At 54.5% G+C, this 25,604-nt stretch overlaps 2 protein-coding genes across 5 annotated transcripts in view; both read left to right on the forward strand.

Moving 5' to 3' along the window:
• The window catches only part of KSR2 (kinase suppressor of ras 2), an 82,743-nt gene extending 68,262 nt beyond the window's left edge, over positions 1–14,481 (forward strand). For 2 of the 3 annotated variants that reach the window (XM_061465769.1, XM_061465771.1), the window contains 4 exons: positions 4,371–4,502; positions 6,542–6,671; positions 7,537–7,670; positions 9,804–14,481. In XM_061465769.1, the coding sequence (XP_061321753.1) occupies positions 4,371–4,502; positions 6,542–6,671; positions 7,537–7,670; positions 9,804–9,810 (403 nt within the window). In that variant the 3' untranslated portion in view covers positions 9,811–14,481. Of the gene's footprint in view, positions 1–4,370; positions 4,503–6,541; positions 6,672–7,536; positions 7,675–9,803 lie in introns of those variants that run through there. The other variant, XM_061465770.1, reaches the window with a different exon arrangement.
• A 4,721-nt stretch (positions 14,482–19,202) lies between these two features.
• The window catches only part of NOS1 (nitric oxide synthase 1), a 74,621-nt gene continuing 68,219 nt past the window's right edge, over positions 19,203–25,604 (forward strand). The window contains exon 1 of one of the 2 annotated variants that reach the window (XM_061465778.1): positions 19,203–19,238. The gene's annotated coding sequence lies outside the window, so the exon portion shown is untranslated. Of the gene's footprint in view, positions 19,239–21,399; positions 21,487–25,604 lie in introns of those variants that run through there. The other variant, XM_061465776.1, reaches the window with a different exon arrangement.

Below are 25,604 nucleotides of genomic sequence, written 5' to 3' on the forward strand. Positions count from 1 at the left end.
ATTTTGTTTGGGTTTTAAACCTGGTGTTTAAAGGCAGAGTTGCTTTTGATTGCTGGAAGGGGCATGATGCTGCGTGCGAGCCTGTGCAAGTTTGGTTCAGAGGGGCAGGAGCTGGCCCTGGGCAGGGTCTCTTGGACCCAGCCTCTTCCCATCCCAATGGGATGCATCATTTCTGTGGCCGAAGCACTCTGGGAGATGCTCCTTGGGCTCTGTTTCACTTGGGCTGGCAAAGCCAGTTCATTTCTTGGCTTTTCCTTAGGGATATATTATATATCCTTATATAATCCCCTGGGATCTGGTTCATCTCCTGCCCCTGGGCCGATGAGTGGTGCAGCCAGCACAGCATCCCGCACTGATGTCCCCATGGATGTCCCCAACCACTCCAGTGACCTTTTGGGTGCTGCAGACATCTGGGCGCAGTCTCTGTGCTGACACTGGAGCAAGACCCAGAGAAAATGAGAGCCAAGGTCGGGACATTCATAGTGCTGTGACATTATTGAGGTTTGGAATCAAGCCCGTTTGGTAAATGTGCCTTATTAAATGTTTGTTTGGGTGTTTTTTCCCAGTGCTGTGGGAGGTTTTCCAGCTGTAGGCTCGGCAGGGCAAAGGGTTTCTGTAGTTGTGGAAAGGAAGAAAAGCAAAGTGTGGGGGGGGAAGGAAACAGAAGAGGGGAAAAAAGACCAAAGCTTATATTCTATATTTTGTTAAAACTAAAGAAGTGTGTTGCTTGCTTCTCCCAGCAGCAGAGAGCTTTGCACTAAACCCTTTGTGCTGGAAGCAGCGCAGGCCAAGCCTGGTGTTGTCAGAGCCAGCAGCTCGGGCAGGTTTCTTCTCCTGCAGCGTGGTACCCACCTTCTGGTCATAGCATCATAGAAAGGTTTGGGTTGGAAGGGACCTTAAAGCTCCTCCAGCTCCAACCCCTGCCACAGGCAGGGACCCCTTCCACTAGAGCAGCTTGCTCCAAGCCCCTGTGTCCAACCTGGCCTTGAACACTGCCAGGGATGGGGCAGCCACAGCTTCTCTGGGCACCCTGTGCCAGCGCCTCAGCACCCTCACAGTACAGAATCCAGAACATCAGGTACTGGACTGAAGTGTTCATTGTCTCCACTCATATGGTCCTTTCGGTCTCCATCACCCCTCATGATGGGCTTTGTCACTGGAAAGGTTGTTGTGGCTGATCATCACTTTACAGTGAAGCTGCTCAGGGGATAAAATGCATCTTAAAAGTTATATATGTATGTATTTCTAGTTCCCATGGGATGAGGCCAAAGGATTAGAGGCAAAGGGAACAGATGCCTCTGTCCCATGCCTCTCATGGTGAGCTGAGCAGGCAGCCTTTCCCTTCTATTTGTATAAATATCATCTGGTTTTAGCACAGACTTGGCCAAAAGCTCTGGAAGGCTGAGAAATCCAGAAGTGCTGCTGCTCTCCCTGCAGTGGAGAAGTGGTTTCAGCTCTGGTTTAGCAGCTGGGCAGGGGATTTGGGACTGAGGTCCTGCCAGGATGAGGTTGAAGCTCATTGCGGCAGTAGGAGAAGGATTTGGGCAAGAATGGCCAAATTTTGCTAGAGACCTTTGCTGTGAAGGTCAGAGATGCTGTGGAGATAAACCAAGAGATGAGATGCTTGGAAATGGGGTATCCAATGGAGTGGACCAATGCACAGCCATCTCTGCTCAAGACTGGGGTATCATTTGATGGGTAAAGGTCAGGAGACTACTCATGTGAGGAAGAATGGTCAGAAATACAAGGCTGGACAGAAATGAGCAGTGGTTTGCTAGAAAAACAGAGAAAATGGGGAAATCTCTGCCTCAAGGAGCTTTCAGTGTGGCTGCTCTGCTTGTGACCCACACGTCTTCTGCTGGTGGGGAGCTGAGAGAAGGCTTTGGGGATCTGCACTCCCCGGTCACTGTGATTTGGAAGCAGCACATGTCTGCAGGGCTGGTTCCCCTTTTCAGGGAGGGTTTTCTGCTGGTTCTGGCTTCTTGCAGATGAAGAAGAAAGATAAAGTCCAGTCTGGGGTCCGCAGAGGCTTGTGCAGGCAAGCCTGGATGGAGAAGGGAGCAAAAATTACAGGTCAAGTTGATGATGGTGATGCTGCTTCAGATGTGAATGAGAACTCCAAACTGACCTGCTTTCTCTAGGCTTAAAGACAAGGCTTACAAATCCTCCTCATTCTCCTAGACCAGGCTCACCTTCAGTTCATGAGAGCATCCAACACAAGGAGTTTGCAGTGGCCATCTGTGCTCTGACACACTTGTGCTGCTGAACACTGAGATGACTACCACAACTAAAACGCTCTCTGCAGAGACTTCCTAATCCAGTGTCTTTTCCTGGTGAAATCAGATGTATTTCTCCTTTATTTAAATGTTCTTTTGTCTTGGAAGGGCTGCTCTGTAATTATGAGGAGTATGAGGTGGGTTTTAAGTAGTTGGAAAAGCTCTTCTGCTCTTGCTTTTGCCTTGGGGCTGGTTTGTCCTTCAGTGGCTTTAGAAGATGCTCAGCTGGTTGTGCTGCTTTCTGCTAGTGGAAGTGGCCAGGTCAGTTATGAATTCAGGAAAACTTTGGCCATGAAACCTCAAATTGCTGCGATTGAACCAGGTTTGGAACTGCTTTAAAGCTCAGCCTTCATTAATGGAAGCTCAGAAACCCATAGCTACTTGCTCGGGTGTACATGCCCGGGAGCTCTGGAGCCAGATTTGGTCCCCAGAGCATCCTGAGGCCAGCCTGAAAGCCACTCGTGGGATACCACAGCACTTGGAGACTTGAGTGAGCAAAACTAAAAGCCCTGGGTGCAATCCTGGTCTTGCTGATGGTGGCGGAGCAGATCTGAGTGCTCCCCGCTGCCTGCCTGGGGACACAGACCATAGACACAGGGAGGGACGAGCAGCTCCTCCGCCTCTGCTCTAATTGCCTTGATGCTTAATGGCAGCTCGTAATTAAGAGCCTCACAGGGCTGGGGATGGTGGTGGGAGCTGAAAGCCTCCCCCCCCTGTGCCAAAGTGCTCTCTCCTGCAGCTCCTGGGGCCTTAGGGTCTGTGCCTTGCCCAAGCTGCTGATTGCGGCCATGGCTGTGGCACAGCAGGGTGAGGAGCATCCGAGACCCCAGAGGGGGCATGGAAGGTTAATCAGTGATGCCCTGGCCCGGCAGTATCCTTCCCTAGGGAGAGCATCCTCCCCTGGTCACTGCCAGAGCCAAGGGGGGTATGTTTGGGGATGGGGATGGCTTTTTGGCTAAGAGGATCCAGACTGCACTGTCTTGGATCGCGCACTTTGTGTGTAAGCAGCCATGGGGGGAAAGCCAGCCAAGGAGACAGTGTTTGCAGTGAGGGCTCATCATCCTGCCTTGGAGGGGAATGGAGATACCTCAATGGTGTCCCCTGGGACCTCAGCTCTGGGATTTTGGTCCCAGGAGCACAGATGACCCCACAGCCATCCTTTACCTGTGTTCATCACAGTCTTTGGGAGTGCATCAAAGCACAAAGAGGGAGGAATTCCTTGATACAAGTCATCGAGCTCTTCCTTCTCTTGTCTGATGTGACATGGGGCAGGTTCTGTTACCTCCTGCTAAAGTGTGCTGCTGAATTTGGGTTTGGACACATGATCAAGCTGCTTAGGGTGTTAACACCACTGGTAGTCCTTCCCCATTTCCCTGCTTGGGGACTCTGTCTAACCCAGTGGTGCATCCTAGGTGCCTGCTGGAGGATATAAAGGATGAAGAAGCAGCCAATGCCATCCTCAGCTGTTGGCCAAAAGAACCTCATGTATTTGTTATGAAGAGGGGGACCTTGGAGAGGTAGAGATGATGTCTGAGGTTAACTGAGGGGCTGGTGATAATAAAGCCATGCTGCTCCCATGGGTGATGGCATCAGAGGCCTGGACATGAAGGTGGGCTGGAGGCGTTGTCTGGGGGCCAAGCACCTAAACCCACTGATTTTCAGGCCATTCTTATAGGATGGGCTTGCTTGGAAAGAGACCCTTAGAGGTCCCCAGTCCAAACCCCTGCTCAAATCACAGCAGGGTCATGTCAGGTGTCAGTGCTGGTGGGATTTACCCCAGGTAATGCTCTGTCCCTGCTCTTTCAAGGTGTTTTGAAGTAGTGGTCACAGCGAGGTCCCCAGCAGACCCTGCATCCCCATCCCCAGCTTGTCTGAACCAGAGCTGGTCCAGAACTGTGGACCCAGCAGAGACAGGCACAAATCCACTAATGGCATCATTCCCCTCAGCAGGGTTAAAGCCGGACTTTGCAAGGATGCCATAGGGAAAACCAGGCCTAAATTCCCACTGGGAGAGGGTGGGAGGGCTGGGGGGCTGCTCGCTGGTGGTGATGTTCCCCCCTTTGGTAGCCATGGCTTCAGGCCCATGTTTTGCAGGCGGGAGAACAAGCTGCGCATCCAGAACGGGTGGTTGTGTCACCTTGCCCCCGAGATCATCCGCCAGCTCTCTCCTGACACCGAGGAGGACAAGCTGCCCTTCTCCAAGCACTCGGATGTCTTTGCACTGGGGTGAGTCCCTGCAGTGAGAACTGGCATGGTTGGGTCATGTGTGAGATGCTCTAAGCAGCCAGGAGGGGATGGGGACACAGTTTCCTTGCTGCAGTGCCAAGGGGATGCTGCCTGTGGGAATCCCCATCCCTGGGCTCAGAGCACCTTCCTGCTACAGGGAATTTTGAGTTAACCCCCCCCCCCCCAGATCACCAAATCCTCCTGTTTGGATACAGACCAGAGCAATGGGATCCAGGGGGATGCCAGCCTGGTGTAATCTCTCCCCTGCATCCTCCTGAGGTGGGTCGGATGCTCTGGATGCAGAGGCATGGCAACACAGGTCTGGGAACCCCTGGGTACCCCCTGGGCTGGCTGCAGAGGGGCTGGTGCTGATGGCTGCCAGGGGAGGAGATGCCAAAAGCCCAAGAAGAGGAGAACTGATGAGTGTCCTTCAGCCCATCACTGCCCCTTTATCTGGAATCAAACCTCTCTTCTTGCAGGAGCCCATTTGTGCCCCAATAAAACCTTTCCCGAGGCAGAGACATAGGGCTTTACCCAGCAGATTAATTTTCTCATGGATACCTTAAAGGCTGCGGGGATGAGTGCACAAGGGGCTGTTATCAGAGGTGATATTCCCATCAAAACTGCAGTAATTACAGCTGAAAAGATCTGGCTTCTCCTTTTTATCCCCTCCCTGAGGTATAACTTTAGCACAAGAATAAAGAGGTAATTAAAGGATCGTATCGAACTAAGCGAGAGTTGGTTACTTAGGCTTAGGTTTTCCTCCTTTCTCTTGGAGTGAGAGCTCTGCCCTTATGTAAAGCATCTTCCTTCAAAGATTAAAAGATTTTCCCCCATTTTTCCTCTTTCTTGTTTCTGCTGAGCTCGGGATGCTGCCGGATGACCCAGAGGGTTATTGCCACCACACAGGGATCAGTGATAGCGAGAGGAAAAGACCTTCTAAAGGGGATAAAAATGTTAATGAAAGGGTGTGAGGATGGTGTGAGGCAGGGGGCTGAGGCTGGTGGTGTGTGCTCGCTGAAGCCTGAGACATCACAGCAGTGATCAGTATTAGAGATGCAAACGGAGGTTGGAGCAGCAGCCTGCTCTCCATAGGGCCATCCATGCCCTGGGAAATGCAGCCCAGATGTTTTGAATGCATCTAAAAGTGGGAAAGTGGAAAAATGAAGCCCCAAACTCCCAAGTAGGAACCTGAATTTAAATGCATTGGATGCATCTTCAGAATCCCTGCTCCCATCTGAGCATCTCATCTGGTGCTGCCAGCACCTGCCCATCTCCAACCCCACTATTCCTCCCCTGCCAGCACCAATGGGTATCTATCTCACATGAATCCAATATTTGAAGATTTACAGCCAAACTGTGCATATTTTCCCCAAATCAGGAGAGCCGATTTCCAAAATCAGGGATTCCCCTATCCAGAAGTGATCCTTCATTTACCAGACCCTCTCCACCAGATTTTTCCACCCTGGTGCCGTTTAAACCCCGTTTCTTGTTGCTTTAGCTGGTGGTCACAGCATCACTTGAAGGGGAAAGCAAGTCCAGGGAATTTGCCTTGGAAATCAGGGTGAGTGCTGCAGGAGTTGGGACTCATCCAGCCTCTGGGTGCCAGAAAATGAGGATGCAAACCACCCAGGTGGTAGCAGGGGTGTAGGACCACGGGGGAGGACAAAGCTCAGCCAGGGACACCCTTGTTTTGGGATATTCCCTTGGATTTGGGAGTCCTCATGGAAAGAAAGGTTTGGCTTAGTGATAGGAGTGGTGCACTGGCAGATGGTTGGGGTTTCATGTGTGCCATCACCCTGTGAGATTCCCACTTGATGTAGCAGCTTGGCTGGTGCCTTTGCCCGTGCATCCATCATCCTCCTGCCCACAGCATCCTCCTGATGGCTGAGCACTTCTGATGTCATATCTAGGATGAAACATCTGGATGGGGATGATTTTGCAGCAGGGAGAGGCTGCTGATGTGGAGCATTGGCCAGATGCGGCCCCTGGATGCCTCCCGGCTCCTCTCATCCCTAATCCCTTCTGCCTCCCAACAGCACGATCTGGTACGAGCTGCACGCACGGGAATGGCCCTTCAAGACGCAGCCAGCAGAGGCAATAATCTGGCAAGTGGGAAGTGGGATGAAGCCCAACCTCAGCCAGATCGGGATGGGCAAGGAGATCTCGGTACGTGGCGTGGGGCAGGCACTGGATCCTGCTGTGTGCATGGAGGAGGAATGGGATCTTGACCTATGGGTGGAGGGTCCCTTTGAAAACCACTCTCTGCTGCCCAAAATCTGCAAGCACAAAAGGAAGGGCTGCATCCCTGCCCTTGCTGCTGGTGAGGCTGAGTCCTGCTACTGGCACAAGCATCAGCTCAGCTTGCACGTTCTCTCCACCCCAGCCCTTCACAAGGATGGAGTGATGGAGATGGGGTTCACATGGGATGGATGCATCCCCTCCACCCCAGCCCTTCACAAGGATGGGGTGATGGAGATGGGGTTCACATGGGATGGATGCATCCCCTTCACCCCAGCCCTTCACAAGGATGCAGTGATGGAGATGGGGTTCACATGGGATGGATGCATCCCCTTCACCCCAGCCCTTCACAAGGATGCAGTGATGGAGATGGGGTTCACATGGGATGGATGCATCCCCTTCACCCCAGCCCTTCACAAGGATGCAGTGATGGAGATGGGGTTCACATGGGATGGATGCATCCCCTTCACCCCAGCCCTTCACAAGGATGCAGTGATGGAGATGGGGTTCACATGGGATGGATGCATCCCCTCCACCCCAGCCCTTCGCAAGGGTGCAGAGATGGAGACAGGGTTCACATGGGATGGATGCATCCCCTCCACCCCAGCCCTTTGCAAGGATGCAGTGATGGAGATGGGGTTCACATGGGATGGACGCATCCCCTCCACCCCAGCCCTTTGCAAGGATGCAGAGATGGAGATGGGGTCCTCACAGAGTGGATGCTGGGCACAGGGGTGGTGATGGAGAGGCACTGGCTTAGGTTTGCTCAGGTTCTCGCCCTGTGTGCCTGCAGGACATCCTTCTCTTCTGCTGGGCCTACGACCAAGAGGAGAGACCCACGTTCACCAAACTCATGGACATGCTGGAGAAACTGCCAAAGCGCAACCGTCGCCTTTCCCACCCCGGGCACTTCTGGAAGTCAGCAGAGTAAGTCCCTGTCCCTGCTTGCCCTTCCGTGTGCCATCAGGCAGCTCTGCCTGTACTCTTCAAGCCCCCACTATTACAGCCTGAATTGGTGGTGCTGGTGACAGGGGTAAGCTGCAGGTACATTGATGGCATGCGGAGAGGCAAGGATGGGTAGGAAGAGTGGTCACAGAGTGCTGTGCCTGTGCTTGCTCTCACTGCCGTACTGGCTGTCCTTTGTTGGGGTGACAAAGCCTGTGGAAGTAGTTGGAGATGATCAGGAGGAGCCTGGCAATGTGCTCCACCAGCACCAGAGGAAGAAGCAGGATAGGTCCAAAGGGAGGCATGGGGACATCTCCACTGGGGATATCGTAGGCTCCATTGCCTACCTATTCACTAAGCTCAGAGCAGCTTTCCTGCCAGGGAAGGTGTTTTTTCTTTCTTTTGCCCAAATTTAACCAGTGTTGGGGGGGGGCCCTGCTCAGCAGTTGCAGCTTCCAGTGGTGGGAATGGTCTCTTCTCCTCCAGACAGCTCATGGCCACGTCCTGCTCTGTTTCATTGCTTTGCCTTAGTCACTTCTCTCTGCTTCAGCAAGCGCTGCGTAAATGGGTCCCCAGTCAGGGTTTCAGGATCTGGTTTGTTGGTAACAGCAGGCAAAATGCAGCAGAATCACTTAAAAACTCATTTTCTTCCCTTGAATTCATCATATTGTGACAAATAGGAGCCAAAGCCCGATCCGTGCAGGGGTTGCGTTCACAGGGGGATATTTCCTTCTCCTGACGTGCATCCCTCTGATCATGGAGGCTGGAAATGGGGATGGAGGGAGGCAAAGGTGAGCTGAGGGAGAGAAGTGAGAGTGCTTTCAATTGCTCAGAGCATCCCTCTTGGACCTCACCGAAGGTTGGAGGTGCTGATTTCTCCTCCCACATCTGATAACCGATCTCCGGCTTCGTTATCTGTGCGCCAAGCGCGGATGGCCCTGAGGTTATGGGTACTGATGCCACCTCCCATCCCCATGTGCTCCCGGGAACAGCACAAAGCCCCCAGTCAGATGGAGCCCGAATCACCCTGAAAGGAAGCTGTTAATTAGCAGGGAAGTTAATTACCAAGCTGTGCTCCGAGCAGGCACTGGGGCAGCTCAGGGAGCTGGGCAAGGAACACTGAAGGATGCTGAACCCCCAAGCAGCAGGCTGTGTAACTGCCTCGTTGGGCTTGGGAGGGGTTTTGCCATGCTCTGCCTGCCATGGGCTGTGGCTGCCCGGCAGCTTCTCCTTCATTACCAGTCCCCTGGGGAGGGAGGATGCTTCAGTTCAGCACGGAGCTGCCTCCTTCCTCAGCTGCTTCAGACACTGCTCCCATGTTATGTCCCGGCTTCCTCATGGAGTCCTGGCTGGCACAGGGATGAGCTGGCTGTGGTACCCGGGGGCTCTGCCATCCCTGCATGAAGGGGATGGGGGGAAAAAGCCCCTCAGGCATCCTGTTGCTTGGAGAGCAGGGATGCGCAGGGATGCGGGTGAGGTGTGTGGTACCCAACAAGCCCTTGTTCCTCCAGATTATACTGAACCTGGGAGCTGCTTGCACCAGGAAACCCCAGCCCGGGCTTGTGGGGATATGCAGGAATGACAGCATCCCATGGTGCCGCTGCATTCAGGGCTATCCCCATGTCAAACCCCTTTGGGGAGGTTTGTTGCAATGAGCTGCCCTGCCAGAACCCAGTGTTGTGGGATGAAGCACCCAGTGTTGTGGGATGAAGAACCCAGTGTTGTGGGATGAGCACCCAGTGTTGTGGGATGAGCACCCAGTGTTGTGGGATGAAGAACCCAGTGTTGTGGGATGAGCACCCAGTGTTGTGGGATGAAGAACCCAGTGTTGTGGGATGAGCACCCAGTGTTGTGGGATGAAGCACCCAGTGTTGTGGGATGAGCACCCAGTGTTGTGGGATGAGCACCCAGTGTTGTGGGATGAAGAACCCAGTGTTGTGGGATGAAGAACCCAGTGTTGTGGGATGAAGAACCCAGTGTTGTGGGATGAGCACCCAGTGTTGTGGGATGAAGAACCCAGTGTTGTGGGATGAGCACCCAGTGTTGTGGGATGAAGAACCCAGTGTTGTGGGATGAAGCACCCAGTGCTGACTCTGCTGCGTTGTTCCCTTCCAGGCTGTGACAGGAGGAGTTAAGGGACGGTGCCTTCCTCCCCCTGTGGTTCTCCTCTTCCTCTCCACTTCCCACCCTGTGCTACAGAGGAGCAGCGAGTGCCGCAGGCCAACAGCAGGATGGGAATGAGCCTCTTCCCCTGCAGCATTCCATCCCGTGGAGCCTCTCCGCAAGGGCTGGAGGAGCCGAGCCGGTGGCCGAGGCCCGGCTGCGATGGGATGGGGACAGCGGGTGGCTCTCCGTGCACATGAGGTCGGGGCTCGGGGCGGTTCCCTGCCAAGCAGGGACAACCCTCGAGGCAGACGGCTTCAATTTAACCCCAGGGCTCCTCTGATCCCAATCAGCATGGTCAGTGCTCACGATGCTCGGTTGGGGAGGGGTCGCTGCTTGGTTCTCGGTGGGTTCGTTTCATTTTCTTTATCATTATTATTATTTTTGATGAAAAAGAAAGGGGGAAATGTTGCTGATTCATGAGTTCAGAGCCGGAGCCTGCTGGGGTCCGGGAGTGCTGCTGCTATTAGCTGCCCCCCGTGGGGAAATGCATCTGCAGAGCTAGAGCTGGAGGAGTCCTGCTCCCCAACGCCTCTGCAGCCCCTTCATGGGCAGTGGTGACCTTTCACAAGTGGCTTCTCTACCTCCCGGCCATGACCACTTATGTTCCCCCCTGGGTCTCCCTCTTGGCAGGGCGCTCCTCCACGTTCCTGTTAGTTTAGCTGCTTGCCCCAGTGCATATCTCATCACTGAGCCATTCCCTCTCTTCCTCCCTGGCACCGCTTTGCTCCTGGTTTCCACCCTCACTCCCGAAGATGCTGCTGAAGCCCTGGGTTTGGGGATGCTCTGGAGCAGGGCAGAGCGGGCGCAGCTGGAGCTGGGGTCCTTCCCCTCTCCCACTGCTGTCCCCGGACTCACTGGTGGAGCCAGGGATGCAGACAGGCTCTGGTGGTGCAGAGCATCTCCCTTTCCACCCCACAGACATCTCAGCTGAATGAGCAGCCATCCCCAGGACCGTTTTCCCTGCATATTCATCTTCCATCAGCCAAATCCTGGATGTCCCAAAAGAAAATGCTCTTTGGGCAACACCTCGGAGCTGGTGTTGCCATCTGAATGCTGTGTGCTGGTATTTCCCTCTCCTCGTCAGCTCGGATGGGCCCTTGAGTCCATTAGATGAGCTGTCAAGCGACAGATGACAGCAAATTGCATTTTCAGGCCCTTATTGTGCGTAATTGCTTGACAGGAACCATCCTGAGTAATTCAATTGGAGTCTAAGTTAGCTTTAATTTGGAGACATGGCGAGGCTCTCCAAACTAACCAGCCCTGGTTTGTTTGCTGCTCCTCTAACTCCCCCTTGCCGGCGTTTGAACCGCTTCAGCATAAGTAAATGAAGATTAGAAACCTAATTGCAGCTAGGAAGAGATGGAGCTTTAATTGTGCTGGCATCTACAAAGGTGCTTTTATGGCTTCAAATCTGCACACGTGCATCTGTGTCAAACCTGAGGTGGGCAGGAGCAGGGGGTGAATCCGGCCTCCAAGCCTGCTGGAAGAGGGTCTGTCAGGAGGATGCTGTTGCTTCTGGGACATTTGCTGTGCCATGTGGTTACATGGTCCATCTCACTCTCGGATGTTTTGCATGGTATGAGGCAGGAATCACCTGCTCCTGGCTCTGCTGCTGCTGGGATGAGCAAGGGAGGGCAGGATGAGGCCTTGGCTTGAGCATTTGAGTGTTAATTTGTGCTAATGACTCCCTGCACCAGGCAGCATGGGTGGTTTGTGGTCCTCTGGGTGTGATGCTGCAGAGCTCAGTGTAGGTGGCTGAGCATCATCTCATTCTAGTGATGACAAAGGATGCTCCATAGCTGCTCACCCTCTGCCTCCTCCACATCCCACCTCTTCCCCTCTAACACACACAATCACACCATGTTCTTCATCCCACCTCGATGCCCTCTTCTGCCTGTCCTCCTCACCCCAACCCTCTCCTGCTGTCTCGTACCCTCTCCATCCTCTGTGCCTGTGCGCACATGTGCTGTAAATCTTGCACTAAGCCTCTCTGAGGCTTCACCAATGCCTTCACTGAAGTGGTCCTGGGGTCTGTGGGAGGGAGGATGCCCCATCACCAGATTTCTCAGCTGCCAGGGGTTGCAGGGAGGTCTCACCATGAAACCCTTGATTCCGAACCACATCCTTATGGAGCGATCACTGTAGAAAGGCCCTGTCCTCACTCAGTGGTTTTAGTTTCTAAGTGAACTTCCAAGGTGAGCAAGAGGAATGTGTTGGGAAGACGAAGGAGGTGATACCATGGGTGATGCTCCACCCCAGGGGTGGCAAAGTGCTGTAGCCTGGTAGACATTGTGCAGATCTATACTGGAAGGCACAGCATCAGTCTTGAAAGTCTTACTGTGAGTGTACTCCCTGTGCCCCAAGCCCTCTCTTTGCTGTAGCGTCTTACCTTGACGTATCCCCCCATGGGGTCTCACCAGCAGCTGACAGATGCCAGATCAGCCAACACTCAGGAATAACGATAGGCATGTTGGTTTGGTCACCCCACGCCATCAGGTCCCCACCAGGAGCACAGGGCTCTCTGCAGCAGCCTCAGCCAAGTGTTTCTCCCTGGATTTTGGGCATCTGAAAGGAGCTGAGAGCTCCAACAGCCAGTAAATCTCGCCAGCTCTTCCCTCATCTCCCTTCTCTTCCCCCCCCTTCCCTCAGTGTAGGGTCTCCACAGGGCCACGAGCAGAGCTGTCGCACAATAGTATCGATGGAAAAATAGCTGCCCTGCACTTACCATAAATTAGCTGAGAAGAGCAGCTCCTTCCCTTCCATTCAGCGCAGCAGCGGTTGTTTATGCAGCCGTGTGATTTGCATCATGCCGCCTTAGTTTTGAAAGTCTTAATTATTTTAAACAACAAAACCGACCCAACGAATCCTACTTTTTGTTGTGGGTTTTTTTTCTCCTTTGTTTTTTTTTTTTTTTTGACTCCCACTCTGTGAGCTTCGGGTTTTTTTTTTTTTTTTTCCCCAGTTTAAAAATATCCAGCCCTTCAGCAGGGAGAGAAAGGAGAAGCTCTCCACAATGCCCTCTAATAGGAGATCCGAAGGAGGGAGCTGGTCCATCCGGTAGCTCAGCTTAGCTGCGTGAGCTAGAGGAGAGACGGGCTATTTCCAGATGCGCCGGCTGGGAGCTGAGCTGGTTTTAGCACTGTGGTGTTGTAAGCAGCAGCTTGAGACGTAGGGAACCATCCCCAACCCCAGGTGCATCCCCGGGCTCTTGCAGTGGAGCAGCCCCACAGTCGTGATCTCCTGTCCTGGTCCTCCAGCTCTCAGCTGCTTCATCCTTCCAGCCATGCTCCGAGGCTCTTCCCTGAGCTCCCCTTTATCTTGCTGCTGCCTGAGGGGTATTTCCCCATCATTTCAATGCTCCTGGGGAACTCTGTGTTTGGGGCTGGGTGGTGAGGCCATCACCAGTGATGGAAGTGGTGGTGCTGCATGACCCCAAAGCACTATGTCCTTCTTCGGCTGCTAAATTACATCCCCTGGTCCTGCTTCTTCATCTATCCACTCCCGCCCCCCAAATTACCCTTGCTGAGCCATGACCAGCCTGTTCCTGGGGATGACGAGCTCAGGATCCAGCCCCATGGCTTTTATCTGACCATGGCAGGAGCTGAGATATGAACCTTTAAGACAGATGACAGGCAGAAATGAATGTCTTGGAGGTGGAGGAGCTGCTCAACCTCTGCTGGATCCTATGGAAGAGTTGGTGCCTATGGCTTGCTCTTGAGCTATGCTAAGAAGGGGGCTGTGGTGGAGGTGCCATGAGATGTTGTCTGCACCCCCAAGTGCCATGGGGAGCCCCAGGTTGAGCCCTCCAGCAGCCGGTGCTCTACTGGGCACCTTTTCTTTCCTTCCTCCTTTCTTCACCATTTATTTATTTTAATTTATATTTGATTTTATTTATTTGAATGGTGACTCTTTGGGAAGCTTGGTCAGCTGCAAAAGCCGCCTTTAACTATTGGCCCCTGTAAAGTACGCTGTTACATTTTCTTGTACATAAGGTATATATAAATATATATACATATCTCTATATGTATGTATATAGATATATACATATATAACGAGCTCTAACTCCTGTACAGTTTCCAACTGAACTCGATGGCCTGCTTTGTTTTCTCCGTGTTAGTTCTGACCGTTGCAGAATGAGCTGACTCTCATTTCCTTTCTCCCTCTTTCCCTTTTCTTTTTATAAATATATACATAAATATATATATCTATTTTGTTGTCGTCGTTGCAAAACTCTCGTCACTGGAACAGAACAGTTGAATCTGGTGCAAAAAAAAACCCAACAACGGCAGAGAAAATATCACCCCACAAACCGACAAGGGAAATGGCTGAGAAAGGCACGATGGATCTCCCCGATGTAAATTTGTACAGTAACATTTATAACGTTTTCTACACTTGAAGAAAGTCTTTATAATTTCAGCTGTCTGACTGAGTGCGACTCTCTGTGACCTGCAGAAATGGATAGCCATTTGTTCCCGTGGTTTCTCGTGCAGTGTTTGGTGAGGTGACAGTGTATGAATTATTTATGCCAATAATAAAAAACAACCAAAACCGAACCCAAAAAGCACCTTTGCAAAACCATTGCACCCCTGTGCTGCTCCGCGTCCCCGCGCCGACGGCTGCTCCTGCCCTCTCCTTGCTCCACAGCGGCATCGCAGGGATGGGGTGGGACTATTTGTCTATGGAGGGCTCTGGACCACTCCCCCTCTATCGGAGCTTTGGGAGCATCTTGGTCCAGTGATGCTCAGGGGGCAAACACAAGCACTGCTGAATCCCCCTTTTCCTATCTCCCACCATGTCAGCTCACAGCTGAACCCTTTGGGAATGATAAATCACTGTGAACATTTGGATGGGAGCTGCAGGGAGATGCGGCAGCCAAAAACATGGGAATTGGGCAAATGATAGGACCAGCAGCAGATAAATCTCTGCATGGCTCTCAGTGGAGGGGCTGGGGCTTGGGTGGGTTCTAAAGGGGATGCTCCTCCCCAGCCAGGCCCCTGCGGGGATGGCTGAGCCTGGTGATGAAGCACTGGAGGCTCTTCACATCTGCTGCTTGCTTTGTTTGCTTCTCCCATGCTGTTTTACTGGGGGGGGGGGCACCATCAATCTGCAAAACAGCCCGGTGGAAAGCAGCGGCGTGTTCGCCTGTGGGGCTGATGCGGGTGGGACCCGATGGCAGGCGATGGAGGGGTCGTGTTGCTTCTCCCCTCTTCTTCCCTCCTCGCTATCTCCCAAGTGCTTGAGAGGTGAAATAATGATGGCTCACCATTAATAAACCATGAACACTCAATGCTTCTCCTGTCGAGGGCTTTTCATCTTTCAAAGCCTGCAGGAGCTGGTAAGCAATTAGACCAGGCACATTCCGAGCGGCGAGTGGTGATGGGGCTGGCCAGGGCGGTTTTCCTGGGAAAGATGGAAGGGGGGTGCTGTGATAGGGCCTGGATCTCCCAGAGAAGAGAAAACAGATTTGGGGATAAAGAGCCACCACTTGATGCCATGCCAGGGACTTTGTTACACCTCTGGCTCCCTTGCAGGGTAAATGGGCTGCTGGCTGTGTCAGCGCCGTGATCTCTTGCATATATGCAATAAACAGGGGGATAAACCCTGCTGGTGATTCCTCTGGTGTAAATCTGGAGGGCTCCACCAGTCTGGGGCATAACTGGTTGCCACTGGTGTGTAACTGGGCTCCAGCACTCCAGGGACAGGGTGGCTGATTGAAATGCCAGCAGCAGCACAGAGCCCCTGCTGAGCCCAGCACAGGGATGCTGAGCTCGCTCCTGGCTTGTGCCTGATGAGATGCCAGCACCAGAATGGGGATAAATGTGCAATATATCCCCAAAACTGCCTTAAAAATGGTGCTGGCAGCTTAGAAGCACCTCTGAATATGTATCTGCATATACACGCTCGTGTGTGTGTACCAGAGAGCCACACGAATGCACACACGTGTCTGTAATCTCCTTCTTGGTGCTGATGAATCATGAGCCATTAATATTTCACAGCAAAGAATAGATGCAGGGAGTGGAAGAAGAGCTAAACCCCCAGGACGTCGCTCTAGTCCTCCTGCTGCTGCTCTCAAGCAAGCCCATGGTGATGCTGAAGGACCATGGGTTGGGGCTCAGGGTGGGCATTGCTGCCACTTGGGTGCTGGGTGGGACATGGGCGCAGTGGGGCTGCAGGCAGCCTGGCTGATGGGACTGGACCCCATCGTCAAAAGGGCTCTTTGCTTTGTGCTAGTAACCCTTTTGGGGCCGGCTGTGAGGATGGAGAAGGAGGAGAGCAGAGGGTATGTGTGTTTTCAGCAGGGAGGGTGGCTTCAGAGGTGTGTCCATGTCTTCTAGGTGCTGCTTGGGTGACCTACCCTCCCTTTGGACACACTGGGGCTTATATACATTTATCTTCCGTGACTGCCCCAAAATTAAACATACACTGAAGCATTTTATTGATCTGAACTTAAATAAACGGACATACAGACACCAGCTCATGCACTCTTCATCGGGGACTGTAGTGATAGGACAAGGGGCGATGGGTTTAAACTGAAACACGGGGAGTTCAGGTTAGATCTAAGGCAGAAGCTCTTCCCTGTGAGGGTGCTGAGGCGCTGGCACAGGGTGCCCAGAGAAGCTGTGGCTGCCCCATCCCTGGCAGTGTTCAAGGCCAGGTTGGACACAGGGGCTTGGAGCAAGCTGCTCCAGTGGAAGGGGTCCCTGCCCGTGGCAGGAGCTGGAGCTGGAGGAGCTTTAAGGTCCCTTCCAACCCAACCAGTCTGGGTTCTATGGTTCCAAAGGATGGTTCACCTGGATGTTAGACCTGGACACCAGCCACAAGCCTCTGCTCACCATGGGGACCACTGCTGGCAGGTTTGGGCTCCCCTTTTCAATCTGTGTCGGCAGAATTGGGAGGCAAAAAGGCTATCAGGGAGCCCTAAACTTGGAAGGTGAGGACAGTGGCCCCCAGCCAGTGTTTTCACCAGCCCAGCACCATGGGGATTTTTGGGGGGGCTGCACTGGATTTGCAGAGCAGAAGGGCTGTGATTCAATGCAGTGCTCATGCTGTAGCTGGAGCCAGGATGGGGCTAGTGGTGGTCCCGCATCACCAACCCAGTCCTGCATCACTGACCCAGGTCTGGACCATCCTGGCCAGGGCTGGTTCTCCCCAGGGTGGGTGCAGCCCTGGCACAGGCTGGGGCTGTGGCAGTGCCCCACAATGGGGCATTGTTTGCCCATCATAATTCATCTTTCCTCCCCAGGCTTGTCTGGGCTTTCTCAGGAGCTCAATGAGCCCTCACTGCTGGAGCACAGGGCTGGGCCCTTCCTGGGGCACCAGGGGTGGGCTGAGCCCCTCACAGCCACCCCAGCAGGGACTGGGTGATGTCAGGCGCAGGCTGGGGGTAAAGCCCAGCTCCAGCCCTGCATTAGGGTTCCATTTGCTCCTCCTGGGGCAGCCTGAGCCAGTTCCACCATGGATGTGCCGGAGAGCATCGCGGGGGCTGCAGGGGGCTGTGGCCACCCACCCGTGACCAGGATCATGGCTCTGATCAGGGCAGAAAGACCCAGCTCCTCAGTGGGATCGATGCCAGCCAGGGTGGATGAGGAGCTGCCCGGGTTCCCCTTGGGGTCCCTGTCCTCTCCTGCTGGGGAAGGGGCTGCCCTGGCTGAGCTCCCCACGGCCCTGCTGTCCCATTGCTCAGCAGATTCCCTTTCCTCACCTCTATTTTTACGCTGGGACAGAAACCTGACCCCCGGCTGCCTTGCCCTATGCCTGGAGCCATTACATGAGCAGGACCCTTTCCTCTGGGCAGCCCTGGGAAGGAGGAGTGATTCCCAGGTCCCGGCTTTTAACCCTAAGCTTCGCACTTGCAGCCTCCTACAAGGGTTAAAGAGCCAAGCCGTGCCCTGGGCACCACCAGGTATTAAAACTGGCTGAGGGCTTCCCCGTGCCTCCCAGCTATTTTATTCCTTGTTTTCCTGGGGCAGGGTGGCTTCGTGTGCCTGTACAGCAAAGCCCGGAGCGGGGAGGGTGCGCAGGGCATCCCCTGGCTGTGTTGTGAGGGATGGGTCTGTGGTGCTGGAGCTCAGGGCTGCGCTGGGCTGCGCTCCCCTGGGCAGGGTTTGGGCAGCCAGCACTGAAAGAGCTGTGGCTGGAGGAGAGGGGGTCCCACTGGGGGGTGGGATCAGCTTTAGGGGGACATTGGGGATCTTCCTGTGAGGGTGCTGAGGCGCTGGCACAGGGTGCCCAGAGGAGCTGTGGCTGCCCCATCCCTGGCAGTGTTCAAGGCCAGGTTGGACACAGGGACTTGGAGCAAGCTGCTCTAGTGGAAGGTGTCCCTGCCTGGAACTGGATGAGCTTTAAGGTCCCTCCAACCCAAACCAGGCTGGTTTGTGATAAATACCTATTTATCTCAAGGGCTTTTGCAGCACTTCATTTGCTGGCTGCTGCACCAGGGGTGTTTGGGGATGCCCGGTGCTTGGGAACCATCTGTCCCTCTGTGTCTGTTGGCACCATCACCACCAACAGGCTCTTGAGGCCCTGGCCCACATCCCTAGGGGATGCAGAGGGGATGGCGGTCACTTCCAGGCTCATGGGCACTGGGATTAGAGTGGAGCTGCTGTCAGAGCCCTGGGTTGGGTTTCATTTGCTGGTGGCTATTTCCAGGCCTGCCCCAATGGGGGAGAACGCTGGTGGCTCTGTGTGTATGAGATAAAGTCATGGTTGCTCCTTCCCCAGCCTGGCCATGCTGCTTTCTCTTTTGGGGTCTAACTTATGCAGTCTTATCTTCAGCTGCTTGTTCCAGCATCCTGGATGGGGATGGCTCCTTGCTTACCCTTGCATGGGGGGGTTGCTGCTTGAATTAGCCCATAGCATCCTACCACATGGTGATCAATCCCTGCTCCGTACCCAGAGCTCCCCAGCCAACACACGGGGCTGGTTCTGAGTTCATTCTGTATTTACAGCAGTGAATACACATTGGTGGAGCAGCTACACCATGGCTCTGCCAGGCAGCATTGGCTCTGCATTGGTTTTGCAGCCTACACACCATGAATCCCATTTACATCCTTAGGGATGTGGGGAGACTCCGGGCAGCCACCATGCTGTGAAGAAGCAGATTTTAGCAGAGAGGATCCCTTGCTCTGTGCCTGGGTAAATGCTCCCAGTGCTTTCCCTTGGCCCTGCCCTTGGGCTTGGCTTGGAGCAAACCTGCCTCTGGTGCTGGGAGGAAAATGGATTGCCCCATTAGCAGCAATTTCTCCCACACTTTAAATACAATGCGTTGGCAAGAGAGGGGCCTTGGGTGCTGCTCACCCACATGTGTGCTCACAGCCTCCCAGGGAGCACCCCTGGGACTGCTTTTCCCATGGGAACAACACCGTGGCAATCCAGGACCCAGTGGTGAGTGAGACTTGGGCTGGTGGGTTGAGACCCAGCCTGAGTCTGGGCATGCCAGGGGGCTTGGGGTGGTGCTGGATGGGGTCCTGCTGTGGGGATGAGTGCTGTGAGCTATGTGCTGGGTGATGCTGTGGTTGATGGGGGGGATTTAGGGACTGGGAAAGTCACGCTCAGCAGTTGAAAACTGTTGAGGAGGCTCAAAACACTCTTGCCTATGGAATTGAGGTGGGAAGACAGGATTTGCCTTCAGGTGCTTGGGAAGCTATAAAACAGCAATTGCCCCAGCCTGTCTGGCTGCATCCCTAGGGCATCCCTCTAGGGCTTCCTCCTGCACTGCTGGAGGTGCACAAGCCCCTTCTCTAAATGCCTGATTATAAAAGGGGCCTGAACATCAGAGCACAGCATCCTTTGTGACCGCCCTCTCTTTGTTTCCATGATCCTGGCAGATGTTTGGGAATAGATCCTGGGAATGCAGGGTTGGGAAGCCAGAACCGGGGGTTTAAAGGCAGAAACACGGAACCGTTCTGACGCTGCTCATGTGAGGTGGGATGGGGATTTGCTGCTCAAAAGTCTCCTTGTTGGTAAATGGCCCCAGGGCAGAGCAGTGGGGACCGACTTTGGAAGAGGAAAATGCTGGGTTAAATTGCTCCCAGCCAGGTGAAAGTGGGGTTTTGCAGGCAATGGTGAGCAATAGGAGGGTGCGTGGGACAGGTTCCTGCTCTCATGAGCAGCATCTGAGTTGCCTTGGGATGAGAAGGGCTCATTGCAGGGGCCTGATCCAGGTATTGACAGTGATGGGGGCGGGATGCGACTTCTGAAAACTGGTTTGATTTTACAAGGGTTTGGGTTCCTTGGGGTTGAGCTGAGGCTTCTGGACAAGAGGGCTACATCCATGCTGGTGCGATGTGTGGGTCCAGCCATCCCTCCCTCCTCGGGGCTGGGGGGCTCTTGTTTAGTGTTAAAGTCTCTTCACTTTAAAGCAAATTGCCTCTTTAAAGGCAAAGGGAAGCTCAGGGGCTTCGCAGCAGCCAAACCTGATGCGGAATTTAAGGTGCAGCTCTCTCATTACTGGGTGGATACTGGATGGGGTGATTGGAAGGGACAAGAGGGTCCCTGGTGATGATTTAATCTCTCAGCACTGGTTTAGTTAATGCAGTAGCTCTTAGATGAATCCTAATTCCCTGGGCACACCTGACTTTGCAGCACAGAGGGGCCGTGGTAAGGAGCCTGCGGGCGCCTTCCTGCTCCCCCTCATTTTGTAGCTGAGGAAAATCAATGCAAAACCCTTCAAGATGCCTGGAAAGACATGTTATCTCCTGATCGAGCTCAAATAAAACCCCACCTCAGCGTCAAGGACAAGAGCTCCTTGCCTGCTCTTCTGGGGGTGGCTTAAAAACCAGTTCTTATGTCTATATGTAATTCCTTAGGCTTCAGGCTAAAAGAGACTTCCTTGTCCTGGCTGTGGTGTGGAAGCAGCCTTACTGTGCGGTCTGTACCTTGTTCTGTGCTTTGCAGAGGGGAAGGTCCTGATGCCCTGTAGATGTGTCCCTGGGAAGCCTGTTTCTGCAGCAGTGAGGGGCTGCTGGGCTTTCCCCTTCCGCTTTTCCCTATTAGCTGGGTGTTGGAATTCAAACCCGAAGCTTTTTTTCTCACCCTTTCCCTCCTTCCCAACCCCTCCACTTGGTGCAAACAAACCCCAAAGCGCTAAAAGCACTTGTGCCATGAGGTGGACGCGGAGCAGCTTCCACCTGGGGAGGTTAGAAGTTACTCAATAACCAAGCTCCTCCATCCCCTGCCAGTCACTGCTGGGGACTTTGCACCAGTGCCAAGTGCCCTGCGGGTGCCGTGGCCACCCAAACCCACAAGTAAACCGCCCCCATCCCAAGGCTGGGGACCCCCAGGGGATGCTCTGCCTGGGGCAATGGGCAGGGCGGAGGGTCCGGTGCGTGCTGCACGGCCTGGGGAGGGGACGAGGACACGGCGAGGCCCGATGCCACCGTGGGAAAGGCGGCGGGGGCCGCGCAGCCGGCTCGGCGCTGCGCTCCAGCCCTCCCGCAGCTCCCCCGCAGCAGAGCCCTTTCTGCCGCTGCCCGGAGCCTCCTTCCCTCGCTGCCGGCCGGCTCCGGAGCCATGGGGCCGGGGTGCGCCCCTTGGGGCTGCGAGCCCGGCTGCGGACGGGGGGCCCTCGGCTGAGCGGCGGCAGCGGAGGTGAGCGGGGTGCGATGCGCGGTGCCCGGCTCTCTGCGCACAAGTAAGGCTGGGGACAGGGGGGCACTTGGGGGGGGGGGTGGTGGTGGCAGTGAGGAGGCATGGAGTGTGTGTGGCCCCACACATGGAGGGTGTGAATGTCTTTGGCTCCCACTGAACAGAGGGGTTTCGAGGAGCAGGAGCACTGTGGATTATTCGGGATGGGATGGGGGGGAGGGCTGCTCTCCCCCACCTCTTTCCTGGTCTCTTAACCTGGGGATTGCAGGGGGGTCACTTTTTGTCTCCATTCCCCCCCCCCCCCCCCCATATGCTTCATTGTTCCATCTCTCATGTTTGGCCTTGGCACAGTGGGCAGGGGGCTGCTGCTGCCATCAGCATCCCTTTGGAACAGGAGGCTGGCAGCTCCCTCGCATCTCTGGGGGACAATGGGCTGGGGTCTGCGGGACCATTTTATGCACCGGAAGCCTTAAAAGCCCCTCCCATGTGCATCTTGCTGCTCTTTGGGACACTCGCCTTCTCCTACATGCCACAGGCTGGCGAGGCGGGCTGTGCCTTGACTAACCACAGCGTGTGCGAGCACGGGCACAGCGACGAGGGGCAGCCGTGGGGCACGGAGAGGAGAGGAAGGAAGGAAAGAAAGCAAGCAGCCGAAGGGGATGGGGAGGCACCTCCAGCCTGTGCAGCAACATCTGTGGGGAGGTGCGAGAGCTCCTTCCTCCAGCACAGACCTCATCCTGCATCGGCACGCAGCTGCTCCAGCTTCCTGGGAAGTCCTATTGATGCCAAAGCGACGAGGGGGGGGGAAACAACTGAAGTTATGGGAGGCTGCGTGCGGCTGCAGATGCGGGGTCCTTATCCACCACCCCCCTTTCCTTGTTTTCTGGGGAGGCTTTCGGAGGCTGTGATCAAAAGCTGGAGCCGCGTCCATCTGCTTCTGACAACCTGAGCGCTCGCTGGCAGCTCCTGCATTCAGAGCCTTGAATTCCTCCATAATTAGAGGGCTTTTTCTACACACCCCCCCCCCCAAACCCCTCCATCTGGGCTTTTTGAGCACGGGAATGAAAAGCCAAGGTGGGTGTGGGAGGGGGGCAGGTGGATTTTCAGCCTTAGCAGCCCCGATCTTGCAATCTATTACATCAGCACCGAAGAGGTGTAATTAAGTAGGAAACAAATGAGCCCAACTAATCTGTTTTGCTTGTTTGAGCTTAGCCGAGTGCAGAAAACAAACAGAGGCTGAGTGATGAATGCGACTTCTCTTTGGTTCCTATGTTTCTAAAGGGTTTCTCTTTCTCGGAGCCCCACAGGGGGTGTTGATGTGGGTCAGGAAACTCGGCCGCTCTCCCCCATGGCTCGGAGGCCACCCGGCCGCAGCCAGCACTTGCTGCTTGCCTGATTCCTGCTTTAATTGGCGGCTTTGCCAAGCCGGCTCCCTTGGATGCCTTCCCGGAGGGATGGGGATGGATCTCCACGCCGCTTCTCCTGGCGGCTGTGGGGACATCAAAGCTGTGGCCCTGCAGGTTGCTGTGTGAGTGTCCTTTAGGGCTCCTCTGCTGCAGCCCCAGGAGCTTCCACATGGCCTGGGGAGGATGGGCCCTGGCCCAAGGTGATCCCTCTGCATCAGTGAGGCACAGAGAACTGATGCCGTCGGTGCATCCTTGGGTGCAGAAGTAGGGCAACCCCTATGGGGACCTCACAGCACCCCCCAGTCGCTCTTCATCCCTCCTGCTGCCTTGCTGCATCCCACAAGGAACAAGGGGGCATAGACTCATAGGCTGATTTGGGGTGGAAAGCACCCCGAATCGACATGTCCCTGGCTGTGAAGCCCCCAGCACAGGCAGTGTTTTGCAGCCCTTTAAACACCCCAAAGGGCTTTGGCAGCTTGGGCAGAGCAGACCATAGGGCTGCTTCTTGCTGCCCAGCCATGCCCCAGGTGCCTGCATCTCATCCCTGCCTGCTCCGAGCCCACAGTGCGGGCTCACAGGGCTGCTGTGGTTTGTTTTCTCCTTGCACTCGTGTGCTTTCGGGCTCCGGCAGCGACACGAGGTGCCAGGAGCAGATGGCAGCCATCGGCTGGGCTTGCTCTCAGCTCCCCATGGCTCCTGGCACCGTGCTGGGCAGCGGCTCCTGGTAACCCCCTCGCTCCCACACTGCTCTCTAGGGAAAGAGCTGGGGTTGGCTTTGCCTCCTATTAGAGCACACAGGAGCTAAGCCCCTTCCCCAGCGTTCCGAGGAGCTTCTGGAGCCCATGGCAGGCGTTGGGACTGGGTGATCATTAAGGTCCTATTCAACCTTAATGCAACCTTAATGATTCTATGACTCTTGCAGTGGTTTAGTGATGCCTGTGCTGGAGGTGGGAGGAGACCTGGCATGGAAGGGGTTTGTGTTACAGGCAGATGGATCCGAGTTGCTGCCCATCAGTCTGTGTTAGAAAGACCCTGCTCCCCCACCACCCACAGCCGAACCTAAAAATGGTTTTAAAACCACAGGAAATGGGCAACTTGGCCCCAGGGAAGGCAGGTGACCGACATGGGGAGAAGCAGGGTCTTCTGTCTGGGTGGGAGCAGGGTGTGTGGGGTCCTGGAGGGCTGTTGTCAGGTGGGATGTGGGATGGCCATCGCCATACTGGTGATGAGGTGCTCCTTGAGCCTGGGTACCCATCTTCCCAAAGCATTGCACAGTGGGGGTGATGCTCCCAGTGTGCTGGTGGTGCCTGTCCTGGTCAGCACCCCCCAAACCACCCTGGTGCTTCCTAGAATCCCAGCCTGGTTTGGGTGGAAGGGACCTTAAAGCTCCTCCAGCTCCAACCCCTGCCACGGGCAGGGACCCCTTCCACTAGAGCAGCTTGCTCCAAGCCCCTGTGTCCAACCTGGCCTTGAACACTGCCAGGGATGGGGCAGCCACAGCTTCTCTGGGCACCCTGTGCCAGCGCCTCAGCACCCTCACAGGGAAGAGCTTCTGCCTAAGAGCTCAGCTCAGTCTCCCCTCTGGCAGGTTAAAGCCATTCCCCTTGGCCTGTCCCTACATCCCTTGTCCCAAGCCCCTCTCCAGCTTTCCTGGAGTCCCTTTACTGGGGCTTCCTTTGCACCCACTCTCTTGGTCCTGCACCTTTAGGCTGTTTTAAGCCTCCTCGGTGGGGTTGTGTCCCCATGGGTGAATCCAGCAGCCCCTCTTTCCCCACAGCAGGAGGATGCTGAGCCCCACGCACACATCCGGCTCTCCCTCATGCTCCCCCCATCCTCCCTCACCTTCCCCTACATCTACATCCATCTCCTGCCCCCAGAGGGGCCGGGAAATTGGGAAATGGCCCAAATGAAACAAGTTTTCCCTTCCCTCCTGGGTGACAATTTCAACCCTGCGGGAGCTTGGTCCTCACCAGCTGGCTCCTGCATCCACAGCAGCCCTCAGCACCCCAAAGGGGAGCACTGCCTCCTTCTTCCCATCACAACCAGCATAAACATTCACCCTATTATTAGTAATATTTATTATTATTATTATTTATTATTATTATTTAAAAATCTAGTTCTTTTCCTGAAGAGGAAGGATGCTGCTATTTATTCATAGGTGTCGCAGTCGGCTGCCTTGTTTCAGCAGTGTTGAGGCTCTCTCCAAGCAATAAGAGCATCTCTGGAAGCGCAAATTGAGCAGCTCGGTAGCAGGCAGTGTCTTCCTCACCGAGCAAGGCTGTTTATCCTCCTCATTGGGTTTCAGATGAATACATTTGCCAGACAGCAATGATATTAGCCTCGTCTCAAAGACTTTATCAATTTGCAGTTGTCTCTTCGATGCTAGTATTTTATTGAACTGTCTGAGATGATTCCCAAGGAGAGGACTGCAATTTAAACTATTAAGTAATTTGGGAGAGCAATTAGTGTTAATCTGGAAACTCCCTGTGTTGCTCCTGAATAAATCAGCCTCTCCATGAGAGTCGTGCTGAAAGAGCCTGGGCTGATTTATGTGGAACCGGGGGGGGCTTTCAGCCAGGATAACAACAAGGAGCAAGTTTATTGCCTGGAAAACTTTTAGACCTGGATGATGCTGTGGTTTAGACGGTGTCAGAGAGGAGAGGGGGCCTCCACATCCTCCTTGCTGCATGTTCCCATGGGATCAGACCTGGCTCATGACAGCACAAGGCACCACATTGTGTGTCAGGTCCTAGAAACA

This window comes from Pezoporus flaviventris, unplaced genomic scaffold, assembly GCF_033815535.1.
Source record: "Pezoporus flaviventris isolate CSIRO_AGI_PZ_B2104156 unplaced genomic scaffold, CSIRO_AGI_Pfla_v1 ptg000041l, whole genome shotgun sequence".
In the NCBI taxonomy this organism is placed as follows: domain Eukaryota; kingdom Metazoa; phylum Chordata; class Aves; order Psittaciformes; family Psittacidae; genus Pezoporus; species Pezoporus flaviventris.